The 13,572-nt window shown below is 39.8% G+C and overlaps 1 protein-coding gene across 3 annotated transcripts in view; it reads left to right on the forward strand.

Annotated features, from left to right (window-relative positions):
* Positions 1–13,572, forward strand: part of ERO1B (endoplasmic reticulum oxidoreductase 1 beta) — a 68,706-nt gene that overhangs the window by 49,884 nt on the left and 5,250 nt on the right. Inside the window, exons 14-17 of one of the 3 annotated variants that reach the window (XR_007145234.1) lie at positions 451–537; positions 1,455–1,588; positions 3,150–3,271; positions 7,418–9,895. Coding sequence is in view for 2 of the 3 variants with exons in the window: in XM_047824627.1 (XP_047680583.1) it covers positions 451–537; positions 1,455–1,588; positions 7,418–7,474; positions 10,065–10,236 (450 nt within the window). In the remaining variant the exon portion in view is untranslated. Of the gene's footprint in view, positions 1–450; positions 538–1,454; positions 1,589–3,149; positions 3,272–7,417; positions 9,896–10,064; positions 10,410–13,572 lie in introns of those variants that run through there. The other 2 variants (XM_047824627.1, XM_047824626.1) reach the window with 2 other exon arrangements.

Genomic DNA, 13,572 nt, shown 5'->3' on the forward strand with positions numbered 1-13,572 from the left:
TGTGTGGTTCTAAGGGGAAGGATGAAAATTGATCATTGGTCTAAGGCCGGCTTTCCGATGTGGCCTCACACAAGCAATATGTGAAAAATAAGCCAAACTTGATAGAGAGGTATTTACCCCTTGTTCTATGCAGATATCAAATGGAGGCAGCAGTGAAGTTCCTTCAGAGTAAAACCCACCTATCATTTACGTTCGTTTCTCCCATAGTGTTACTTTGTAGAGAGTAGCACCTCAATAAAACATTTGTGTTAATACATAGAATGACTTGTATAAATTTCTATGGTCCGTTTTATGTACCATGTTATGTCATACAAATGCAAATATTTTTCTTCTTCGCTGTTGAGAAACTCCTTCATTAATAAGCTTCAGAACTTTATTTCTTAGAATTCAGACCAATGCAGTTTAATTTTAAACCTCTAATGAGCATAAAAAATATGTCCTGCACGTTAGGAGGAGTTCCGCTTACACTTCAAGAACATCTCCCGAATAATGGACTGCGTTGGATGTGACAAATGCAGATTATGGGGGAAATTGCAGGTTTGTATTTTATCTTCTGTTTTAAAACTATTTCTAACCTTAAATTTTCCTCCCGGGAAGTTGCAGGTTTTTAGTACAGTGCCCTCATTATTCACTGAAATTAGAGGATCTAAAGTGTGGATTTCCTGCTTCTTCGATGAAAAAGATGAATATATTAAATCTGTGTTATATGTGTAAGAATGTCTCTCCTGTTTGTGTTAATGATTTTGGTTTTATTGTATTTGTTTCTATTGGTACAATCTCAGATTCATTTTTTCTTCTTCTTCTTTTTTTAATGTTTATTTTTGAGAGAGAGACAGAGTGTGAGCGGGGTTGGGGCAGAGAGGGAGAGACACACACGGAATCCGAAGCAGGCTCCAGGCTCTGAGCTGTCAGCACAGAGCCTGATGGGGGGCTTGAACCCACATAAAAGAGGAGTTCTGCCAAGCAGGCCCATTTCTGTGTCTATTCAGTGTGAAAGGATTGATACTTTATCTTATTTATTTACAAGTATGACAAGAAGTCCTGGAAAGATCAGAGACAAAATTTTTTCTCTAGTTCTAATTGATAAATTTTGAAGTGTGGTTTTCACTAATAGCTTCTACGTTTTGAATTGCTAGGGGCCATAAAGATTGCTTTCAGGGTTACATATTGAACACTGTTATTCTAATGGGATATTTTCTAGGTTAAAGCATTTTAGTAATTTATGTCCAACAAGTGTTAAGTTATTCAGGTTCCTTAATAGTTTAGATACATTTATCATCTACATAATGTGTGAGGAAGTAGAAACTGTAATTTGCAGTTTAACATTTTGGTGAAAAGTTCAGTTCATATGAATTTCTTGACTCTCATCACAGTGACTGCGTATTCCTTTTAACCTTTATAGTAATTATTACTACAGGAATTTAATTGTTAACATGTATCACTATTTTCTTTAGACTCAGGGTTTAGGAACTGCCCTGAAGATCCTATTCTCTGAAAAAGAAATCCAAAAGCTCCCAGAGAACAGCCCATCTAAAGGCTTCCAACTCACCCGACAGGAAATAGTTGCTCTTTTAAATGCTTTCGGGAGGTAAGAACGGTTTTCACAGTGAAGGCTTCTTGGGTTTTGCTGGCTTCAGCAGGACCACAAAGATCATCTTCTCTGCTAACGTCATTTGCTTTGTTTGGTTGACAAAGAGAAAGAATTCTATGGCATCCTACCTGTCCACACCGTCCAGGGTCTGCGCAGGTCCCAGGAAAAATGAATAAAGTCCGATCGCCTTCTCAGTGTCATGGGGCAGATACTCTCCTGAATGCTCCCTTCAGCTGGCTGTAGCCTGTTGGCACACAGCAGCAGGAGTAAGGAAAGGAAAGCTGGGTTGAGATGGTGATAAAAGAAACAGACGACACCTTCTCACTGCTTTTTCTTTCCTAAGCCGAGGCGGCATTTTCCCTTCGTTCATTCTTACCCCATTCTCCCAGCACAGACACAGAGTTCGCTTTTGGTTTGCACACGGATGGTTTCAAACAGAATTTGAGTTTTCCCCCAGAGAGGCCTGCAGTACCAGTGAACTGAGAATACAGAGCAGAAGGAAAAGAATCCCAAAGTCAAGTCAAGGAAGAATTGTTTTAAAAAATAGGGAACCACATGATGCAGAAATCATTTCTTAGGTTTTCTTAATGTGCATTTTTGAATTAAAACGGGGCCATTAAGTTAAATTGGCTCTTCCCCATCTTAGATATCACCTGTTGCTCCTGTGTATTTAAAGATGACTCTGTAGGTTGGGATTTCAGGCATATGACAGAGGACATAGGACATCAGTGATTAGTGCCTGATGGAAAATTTAGTTCACTCACTTATGAGGCCTATGAGTAAGATGGAACAGGAGAAACTGAATTAAAGTATTTAAATGAAATTTAAATGAAAAAGATTTTTGAATTTTTTTTTAACATTTATTTTTGAGAGAGACAGAGCATGAGCTGGGGCGGGGCAGAGAGAGAGGGAGACACAGAATCTGAAGCGAGCTCCAGGCTCTGAGCTGTCAGCACAGAGCCTGACGCGGGGCTCAAACCCACAAACTGTGAGATCATGACCTGAGCCAAAGTCGGACGCTTAACCAAATGAGCCACTCAGGCACCCCTTAAATGAAAAAGATTTTAAACAATTTAAGCATTTTAAATCCAAATTAAATTGAGGAAAAAAACAGATGTTCACGTCCTCAGATTTCTCTGAGTCTCCTAGAGAATATTCATAAATGCAACCCTTCTGGCTCTAGTTCTGTATCCAGAGCCTGGTTTTCTCTCTTACTGTTCTTTACTTATTTTTTTTTTTCAACGTTTATTTATTTTTGGGACAGAGAGAGACAGAGCATGAACGGGGGAGGGGCAGAGAGAGAGGGAGACACAGAATCGGAAACAGGCTCCAGGCTCTGAGCCATCAGCCCAGAGCCCGACGCGGGGCTCGAACTCCCGGACCGCGAGATCGTGACCTGGCTGAAGTCGGACGCTTAACCGACTGCGCCACCCAGGCGCCCCTCTCTTACTGTTCTTTAAAGACAACCGGACTCTGAGTCCGCGGTTTGGAGTTCTAGAATCCCAGGCCTGCCGTGTACTGGTCGTGTGAGCTCAGGCAAATGACTTCGCTCTTCCAGCTCGTGCCCCTCTCTGTGACAGATGGATGATAGAAAGTCTTCTCCCAGAGCTAACGTGATGATGACCTGAGATTAGACATGACCGTGCTTCTAAAACTACAGGATGCTACCTGAATTCCATGGTAGGGGTGCTGGTGATGGGGATTTACAAACCAGTGGAGGTTCAGTGCTCTTGTTTTCGAGTATTTAAAAAATTGTCTTTGTTTCTCACCAGATGTGGGGAAACTGTTCTGCTAAGGGCAGTGACACTCAGGCTGGGATGGTCACACAAGGATACAGCCTAATTTAATCTCCTTTTTATTCCCCAGCGAAACACAAACACTAGTTTATTCATGTGCTTTTTAAAGCTCTTAAAATAATCCTCTCCCCCCCCACTCCCAATTATAAAAGTAATTCATGGTCATTATAAAAAAATTAGAAAAACATATGAGAGTATAATTTTAAAAATAAATTTAAAACTCATTCATATTCCCACTACCCAGGACTATTTCAACATTTGTTGTATTTTTCATGTGTATTTTCCCCCTACTTCTAAGTAAAATATTTGTGTGTGCACGCATATATGTGTGTATGTGTTAACAGAATTGAAAACATACTTTTGTTTATACGTATAATTTATTGTCAGGTTAGCTAACATACAGAGTATACAGTGTGCTCTTGGCTTTGGGAGTAGATTCCCATGATTCATCACTTACATACAACACCCCAGTGCTCATCCCAACAAGTGCCCTCCTCAAGGCCCATCCCCCATTTTCTCTTCTACCCTGCCCCCCGTCAACCCTCAATTTTTTCTCTGTATTGAAGAGTCTTTTAGGGTTTGGCTCCCTCTCAGTGTGTAACTATCTTTTTTTTTCCTTCCCTTTCCCCATGGTCCTATTAAGTTTCTCAAATCCCATATATGAGTGAGAATATGTGTTATTTGTCTTTCTCTGACTGATTTATTTCACTCAGCAATGATACCCTCCAGTGCCATCCACTTTGTTACAGATGGGAAGCTTTCATTCTTTTTCATCACTGAGTAGTATTCCATTGTGTATATAAACCACATCTTCTTTATCCATTTGCCAGTTGATGGACATTTTGGGCTCTTTCTATAACTTGGCTGTTCATAGTGCTGAAAGCATACTTTTTATGTATTTTCCTGTTCTATTTGGCATTGTATTACAATCATTTCCTGATACGATTACATTTTTTAATAAGGATTATTCTTTTTCTTTTTGAGAAGAAAATATTATATTAGTTTTAGGTGCACAACATAATGATTTGCTGTTTGTATGTATTGTGGGATTTTTACTACAGTAAGACTAGTTAACATCCATCACGACAGTTACAGAAATCTTGTTCTTGTGACAAGCTTTAAAGTTTACTTTCTTAGTAACTTCCAAATACATAAGCATTATTTTATTTTTTATGAGGTTTTTCAGTTCCAGTATAGTTAACATACAGTGTTATATTAATTTCAGCTGTACAATACAGTGACTCCACACTTCCATACATCACGTGCTCATCACGACAAGTGCATTCCTTAATTCCCATCCCTGCTTAACCCATCCCTCTATCCCCCTCCCCTCTAGTGACCATCAGTTTGTTCTCTTATAGTTAAGAGTCTGTTTCTTGGCTTGTCTCTCTCTCTTAAATATGTGCCAATATTCCAATATTTGTTATAAGGACACACTGCAATTAACTTAGCCCCACTCTCCTCTTAATCTTAGTTGAGCTTTATTTTTTTAATTCATATGAATCCTATACATTTACTTTTTCCTTAATGCAACAGTTTTTGTTACTAATTGTTATGGGATTTGTTCATTGTATCTTTTACCTGATTATCAGTCCATTTGTTTTTTAAATGTTTGGGTGTTTTTGTTTTTTGTGTTTGTTTGTTTTATGTTTGTTTTTGAGAGAGAGCATGCAAGAGTGGGAGTGGGGTCAAAGAGAGGGAAGGACAGAGGATCCAAAGCAGGCTCTAGGCTCCACACTGGCAGCACAGAGCCCAATGCGGGGCTCAAACCCACAAACAGTAGGATCACGACCTAAGCTGAAGTCGGACACTTAACCGACTGAGCCACCCAGGCGCCCCTCAGTCCATTTAAATAGTAAATGACTGGCTACACTAACACATACTAACACACAAAAATTATTGTGTTACACGTCGGGGAGGTTGTGCATTAGCTTTACATAAGTGAATTCGTAGTTTTCTCTGTCCAACAGCCTATTTAATACAGTTTTAGCTCAGGGCACCCAGCACCACATTGCTCTGTCACGTGATGCTGGTGAGCAGGGACATACAATGCGCACTGTCTTCAGTTCTAGCCACTGAACTGAAGCCATTTCAGCCATTTTCCAGGGAAAATGTGGTTTCTGTATCTTGAATACTCTGTAAGTATCTTTCCTACACGCACAGCCATTTTCTGCTAGTTTCTACATTTGTATCAAATGGTTTGCATATGTCATTAATATACCCGTTGGGTGTTGTGATATCCTGTAACGCGCCTCTGAAAGAGAGAAGCAGCAGGTAGACACAGGTGCGCCCGTGCCCTCCTGTGTACGAAGGTGTCACACGTCTCTTGGGTAATACGATGTGAGGTCTGGGACTCCTCTCCACAGAGACTGTGCTGTGATGGCCCCTGGCTGTGCTGGCCAGTGTGTGGTCTCTGGGTGAAAGGAATCCCTGTGGTTAATTTGTGTGTAACCTTGGAGCTCTCTGATCCTCTGCCGTCTGTGTCTAAATCAGACTTCGAGCATGCTTTTTCATTCTGAACACCCTTCCTGCTATTTACTCAGCTCTCTTTTCTTTAGTTTTGGGCCTTGGTTTCTTTGCTGTACCTTCATATGTATTTTGACAGGTTTTTTTTAGAAGTAGGTACTTTAACACACATGATTTTACACATTTATTTTGTTTAATAATTATACTGCTTTTTTCTGATAATCAAAAACTGTTTCAATCCTTTAATATTCTGAGGATTAGAGTAAGAATTCATTTTCTATTAATCCACATCTTGCAAGCATCTTAGAAGAGTATAAAGAAAACATTGTTGAGACTCTAGAGAGCATGGACTTTATGAGAGGCTGTGTGGTCATGGGATATGATGGACAGGTTGGAACCCATCTATTAGTTGGGTGACCCTGAAAAATTACTGATTTATTTGAGCCTCAGTTTTCCTCAAATAGGACATCAGGGTTAATTTTATCTACCTTGTAGAATTTTTTCATGATGACTGAGAGTATGTGTGTGATGTGCTCAGGACATTGCCTGGCATATCCTAAGCATTGGATATAAGAAAACATATTAAGTACTTAGAGGAAAGAAAGACATTTAATACTGCATACTACATCATCTTATGTTCTAGAAAGAAAAACATTAGACTTTATTCTGTCAACCCTAAATTGTAAGGGTAACTGGGCTTATAGAATTATTTTTTGTGATTCCCATTCCAGAATTTTTGGGCCTGGACCCAGAAGCATGCATGCATTCATTAACTGATTCAGTAATTACTTATTGAACACCTTCAATATTGATGGGCATAGGGCACAGGTATTCACCATGAGATAAATAAACCATCTTTACCTTGTGGGGTTTATAGTCCCCCCATGTGGTAAAAAATCCACGTATAACTTTGGATTCCCCAAAATTGTAACTATTAATAGTCTACTGTTGATCAGTAAAACCTTACAAATAGCATAAGCAGTCTATTAACACCTATTTCATACATTATATGTATTATGTACTGTAGTCTTAGAATAAAGTAAGCTGGAGAGAAGAAAGGTTATTAAGCAAATCATAAGAGAAAATACATTTACAGTACTGTATTTATTGAAAAAAATTTTGTGTAAGTGGCCCCTGGCAGTTCAAACCTGTGCTCAAGGGTCACCTATAGTGTGTTTGGGGAGCGACAGGGAAGGACTGAATATTTGGAGAGGAAGGTGCACCATGAATTTATATGACCAACTGTAAATGATTTGAGATTCTTTATTGTAATGAGTTATTCATATCACGGTTCCTGTCATTAGTCTAGAATCTGTTGTTAATAAGTGACATAGCTCCCTTTTCCCCTTCTGAGCCAAGACTGAGGAACCATGCCTGTGTGTTTTGTCAGTCTTTAATCGTTAATTACAGCGTGCTCATTTAAAAATGGAACTTCCATTGTTCAGTGTTACTTACCTTTTATTTTGGATTTTGCTTTCAAATTATAGCTCATATCACAGTATCAATAATTTGAAATATGTGCACATATTAACTGTCCTAATATGTTTTTTTTCTTCTTTTCTAGGCTTTCTACAAGTATAAGAGAGTTACAGAATTTTAAAGTCTTATTACAACACAGTAGGTAATAAAGGCTTTTATATGTCTAATTAGAGACATAATGTGACTGTGTGAAGCCTGTTAGTCTTGGACATTCAGCAGAAGGAGACTAATCTTCAAAGACTTGAAGAAAGAATTCTGAACTCTTAGAGAGAAAATTCAAATGTTCACTTGAATATTTATGATTCTTAATAGATTGTCAATTAGAGATATTTATAAATGAAGTATATGCTTTTAAAACATGTAAATTATACTAATTCTGTGTTTAATTTCATGTTTCCACTTGTTGAATATTCTGCTATTCTGTTTAGAACTGGTTTTGTTCTTACTCTATTATCCTTGATTTCCAGTTGTCCAACTTATATGACCATCCTGATAACACTGTTAGCAGTCTGTTCTGGAAAAAGAGAGCTAGAGAACAAATGTTGCTTAGAGCTGATGTCCGTGATAAAAATTTATCAGTGATCTTTGAAACGTGTTTGGATTAGCTTTGCCTCATTCCGGGTGTCACCCTCTGTAACATGGAGGTGTCGGTGTGATGAATGGTACTTTCAGTGTAAGAATCCCCATCCCCAGGGCTTCAACTTCAGTTTCCCTGGTGTTTATGTAAGGTTTTTAGTTGCTGTTGTTGTGGCTGTTTTGGTCTAAAGGCCCTGCTTCAGTAGAGGTGAAAAAGCACCATCCCCTGTACTGGCTGCCCGGCCGGACCCCCCAAGTGTGTCATGGGCAGGTCTTCACCTAGAGCCTATCCTATATACCCATTTCCTTTGACTCTGTATTTCTCTGTCCGTACTCGAATTACAGAATTTTTGTTCACTTTGAGAAAACAAAAAAATTGCGTAAATATTTAAGTTTTGCCTTGATAAAATGTGAATGGGATTATATGGATCTGTAACGCTACCTTCAAACATTATATACACAAAATTTACTCTTTTAAATTAAGCATTTTTAAAGGAATTTTATTTTTATTTTTATTTTAGAATACAATCTATGCAATCCCCTGTCAACCTGAATATCTTCAGTAGGTCATTCGAGCAGGTAGAGGAGTTCAAGCCTCCGTGATGCTCCCCGTCCCCGCCTCTCTTTTCCTTTCAGTCCCTTGTATATAAATGGTACCTTGTGGGACTTGTACCAACAAGTGACTCTCAAGTCCTCAGCTTATTTTCTAAAGCTGGGGTTTAGATATCCTTAATATTTAAAATACTCTTTTTAAAGCTGTTAGAGATAGATTAATTTGGAAGGAGGCACTGTGTAGAAGTAATGCGGGGACATTTCTCCTTCAGTCTTTTATGAAGTGCTCTTAAACCCACATCTCACCTGCCAGAGTCTGAAATGTGTTCATTGATGATTTAGTGGAGTGTTTTAAATTGTGCTTCGTTGGCTCACCCCTCTTTTAAAAATACTCGGTCATCCCTTGGAGGGATATGGCTGAAGGGGAGTAAGGTCTCACTAGTTAATTATTTTCTTACCCAATTTCTAACCTTTATAGACCCAGGGGTTTTTTGTTGTTGATGGTGGTGACTTGTTTGTTTGTTAAGTCGAATAAAACAGACCGGCTTGACTGGAGAGCCTTCTCTACTTTTTCTTTTCATTCTTAGGAATGTAAGTATTGTGCGGTGGGAGAGGGGGACCTTAAGGTAAAAAGTGAGTAAGTAATCTTGTTGGTAAATTAGTAAGAATTATTCTTAGTGTTCATTCAGAGTTTAAGAAAATGTGAAAGTTTTGCACTTTGTCTATTACTGTAAGTTTAAAAAATCGTTTGGTAGTGTTACTTTACTGTTCCCTCCGTTAAAGATAAAACTGTTATTTAAATTCTGTTGACTGGAGAAAATCCTTGGTCATTTCCATTTATTGCTTTTTTTCTTTATGTGATTTGCTTGAAGCTTAGGAAAAATTGTATATTAGAGTGAGTTCTAGGAAATTAAAAGGTTAGGATTCAGTTCTTTTCAGGGTTTTAATGGATGTTTTCACTACCAAGAAAATAAACAAGTGAAGTATTCTTAAGCTGAAATTTATGTAACTTTATTTTACCGCAAATTGGATTGGGGGGGGGGGCAGCCTACATTTTCACGTATGTGTGTATCTCCTAAATGTACGTGTAGGAACCTCTGTTTTGTGCGCCTGGTGATACTGTACGATCTTTGTGATATAATGTGTTTTTCTAAGTCACAGACCCCCTTGTGCAGGGACACTAGAGCACTGAGTGTGTCGTGAAAACACGTGGCTGGTATCTCCTCCCGCATTGTGTCTTCTCTCGTCACCTGATTTAAAAGTCCAGCACTTGATACTATAACTGACAGAAATGATTGTACTGGCTGATGAAGTAATGAAAATGAAGAAAAGGAAAATAATTCCTTCCTTCAACAGCATGGGTTTATTTTTTTTCCCCTTAAGTGGCATCTATGTAAGTTAGAAATATTATATATTAAAACTGATAAAATTTGAATGCTTCTCCTGTGTTGATTCTTAGATTATCAAGAGGATCAGACAGAATACTAAGTTTTCAGCTTTGAAATTTAAGTCAAACATGGTGACACGATAACGTTGTGAATTACTCAATACTTGTCAGCTCTGTGTGTATACGAAACACTGCCATATTTTTGGACTTGACCTAGGTGCCACTGTAAGAAAGGGCAGCTGTTTCCATCTACGTCAGCATCACCTTCAGCTGGAAGTTGGGGGACAGCCGACAGTCCGGCGCTCAGCCGTTTGCAGCCTGAAGTGCCCGCAGAACCCCTGGCTGTCCACCACAGCACACAGACTGCTTCCGAGGGATCGCGGAAATGATTTGGTGAAACGTCACAGACACAGACATGCCCGCAGGTGGGTGTGCGTTCTAGCTTCAGATCTGAACAGGTGCAGCTTTGATTTTGAACACCGTTCTAATAATCCATTGTGGTACCCACCAGACTGTAGAAAATGTGAATTAAAGTAAATGTTTCTGCGATCTTTCTTTTCTTGTTCCCTTCCCCACCCCCCCCCTCCATCCCCGCCCCGCCTTTGAAATGTTTCCTGTTATGAGCTGAGGATTTGATTATAGTTAGTGGAGAAGTGAGAGAGGACGGAAGCAGTCAGAGCTGGTTTCTCGGAATGGCAGCCACCAGCCTCCAGCGTGCAGGGTTTCCTCGGGCTCCTGGTCGCTGCGGCAGCACCAGTAGGTAGGTCCGGTGACTAATCCGTTTTAGGAGAGAACGGAGAAGAGTGGATGACTAACTTGTCCGTAGTCACAAATTGTAGGTCGTGGGACTAAAGTTTAAAACCAATAAGTCTGACTCCATGTCCCTTGCTCGGAACGTAGTGTATCTGTGTTATCACAGAAGTTGGCTTATAATACTCAACGAAAAATTGGGGACTTTGAGGATTTTTTGACTTGTTTTGAGTCACAAGGCTTTTCAAATATTCTTTATTTAATTTTCCAGATAAGTAATACATTCGCATGGTTGAAAAACCAAAAAATAGGAAAGGCCATACAGCGGAATGTCTTCTTTCTGTCCTTGGCCAACCTCCCATACTGCGGACCTCCCCCACCCTTCACCCCTCACCCCAGCCTCTGCCCTTGGTTTCTTAGCTTTCCATCCACACTCTACTTGGGCTTTACACAAGCAAATACAAATGTAAAGTCTTCATTTTGCCTCTCATTTTTACCCAGGAGTAGCATCCTATACGTACCATCTGCTTTTACTCACTTAATTTTTCTTGGTAGTCTTCCCATCTCACTAGTTACTTCACTCATTAAATAAACTTTTTTTTTTTTACTAACTGCTCGATATTCCATAGTGTGAATGGACAGTCGTTTAATGAACCAACGCCCTACTAATGGGCATGTGTCATTCCACACATATGTAAATATGTACTTGTAGAATAAATTCCGCAAAATGGAACTGTTGGGTCACAGGCCATATCCATTTATAATTTTGAAAGATAGACTGTTTCCCTCCACGGAGGCGGTTTCACCGAATTGACGGATCTACGTGCTTACCCGCCACCTTACCTATGTGGATGTGGGTTTGCTGTTTGCTGTTCTGATAGATACAAAATTGTGTATCAGTGTGTTTCAGTTTTGATTTTTCTATCACCAGTGACACTGACTCCTTTTAACACGTTGGAAATCCATGGTGTTTGTACGTGTCTTTTGAGTTCATATCTTTTACCCATTTTTGTACTACACCGTTGATCTTCTGTTTCTGCGAGTGCTTTGTTACAGATATTAACCCTTTGTATTTTTTTTTTTTTCTATTTGGTGTCTGTCTTGTGACTTGGCTTATTTAGGATAGCTTTGCCATGCAATTTTTTTTAATGCAGTCTAATTTATCAGCTTCTCAGTGGTTTCTGGACTTTGAGTCAGAGTTAGGAATACCTTCTTACTTTCAGAGCAGTGATTCACCTACCTTTTCTTTTGGAACTTTCATGGCCGTTTTTAGATCGGAATTTGATTCCTTTGGAGTGTGTCCTGGCATGGGGCGTAAGTTATGGATTCGACCCAATTTCTTCCTGCCTGATTGCTCAGTTGTTCCAGTGTCATCACTGGACAGTTCTTCTTGTCCTCACCAGTCTGAGATGCTACATTTATTGTATCTAACACCCTACATGCATTTAGGTCTGTATCTGGGTTCTCCGCTGCATCGGTCTGTTGACTCAGGTACCAGTACCACAGTTATTTTAATTACTGGGGGTCTGTGTTTAAATATCTGGTGTGGTGGTCCCCTCTTCTCCCCAACCTCCCCTTTTTTTAAAAAAACCGTTTTCTTTAGCTTTGCTTGTTTATTCCATATGAGTTTTAAAAACATTCTTAACATACAGACCATGCTAGAACTTGGCCCTATTCGGTGTTTTCTCTGGCGAGTTGCCCTTTTAACCACCTAATGTGTCCCTACTCTTTTTATTCTTTACCTGATAAGAATCTACTTTTTACTGCCTGTTGTGTTCATTATTTCAGTGTTTCACCTGCCAGTGCCCAGACAGGTGAGGGCCACGACTGGGCATGCGGTGCCTGTGTAGACCTATTTTCATCTCCATGCTCCTGTTTTAAGATGGAGTTCTCAAATGATTCTTAGAGGCTATCTTTACGTAAAACCCTTATTTCCTTTTTTATTCCATTATGAATTCTTTACCCAAAAGCTACATATCTGTCAGACTCCTAAGAAAACAGGGATAGGCCGTTATAGGAATACTATACTTGTCAAATCAATACATAGCAGATACAAGTGCAAATCAAAGAAATTACCCTTAAAAAAGACACCGTCTACCACAAGAACAGGATTGGACTGTTCATTCACTGTTGTGGGTGTCAGGACAGTGAACAAAACACAAATACCCCAGTCATCATGTAGCTTATGAATTATGTAACCTAACTAGGCTATCCCTAGCTTCCAGCGAGGACACACCCAGGAATAGCTAACATAGACACCTGTCTAGCAGAGAAGATGCCCTCAGTGTGAACACATCTTCGTGTCTCTCTGACGATGCCATCAAGTTGTCACAGATGGATTAAAATCACACCGTAACACCCCTTGTTCACAGCAGAGTCCACATTCTTCAGGCAGCACTTGGATAAATTATTTAACTTTCCATACGGATTTCCTTCACAGAATATGCCTCCGAATGGGAAAGTGTTCTCCACTGCGTAGGTGTTAGGTCTGCAAACTTCAGTAAGGGGACAGCAGACCACGGGTACTCAGTAACACAAACTGATCAGGCTCTGACAAAACATTTGTTCTTCCTAAACATACCGTTTTATATCTCAATTCCCAAATTCAAGGAGCACCATGTGGGGACCGCCAAGGGACTGGAGGGGCTGTTGTCGGTTAGCAAGATTCGTGGAAAACAGGTTCAGAGAAAGGGAGGGATTTAGAGGGAAGTCACAAATCTAGCTTGAGGAAGCAGGCATCTGATCTCCAGTTTTGGCCACGCTGAAGTTCAGAGGCAGAAAACCTGTTCTGGAGATAAAGAGGCTTAATGTTCTGAGCCTTAACGTTGCAAAAGGGAAGACAGATTTGGAGGCTATGCTGGCATGAAGTATCATCAGCTTCTGGGCAGAGAGAGGAGAGGTTTCAGCCACAGGTCAGAGAAAAGATGAAAATCCAGCTTTGGAGGAACCAGGTGGATTCCATCAGGAGCTGGTGA

The sequence above is a fragment of the Prionailurus viverrinus genome, chromosome D2, assembly GCF_022837055.1.
Source record: "Prionailurus viverrinus isolate Anna chromosome D2, UM_Priviv_1.0, whole genome shotgun sequence".
NCBI lineage: Eukaryota > Metazoa > Chordata > Mammalia > Carnivora > Felidae > Prionailurus > Prionailurus viverrinus.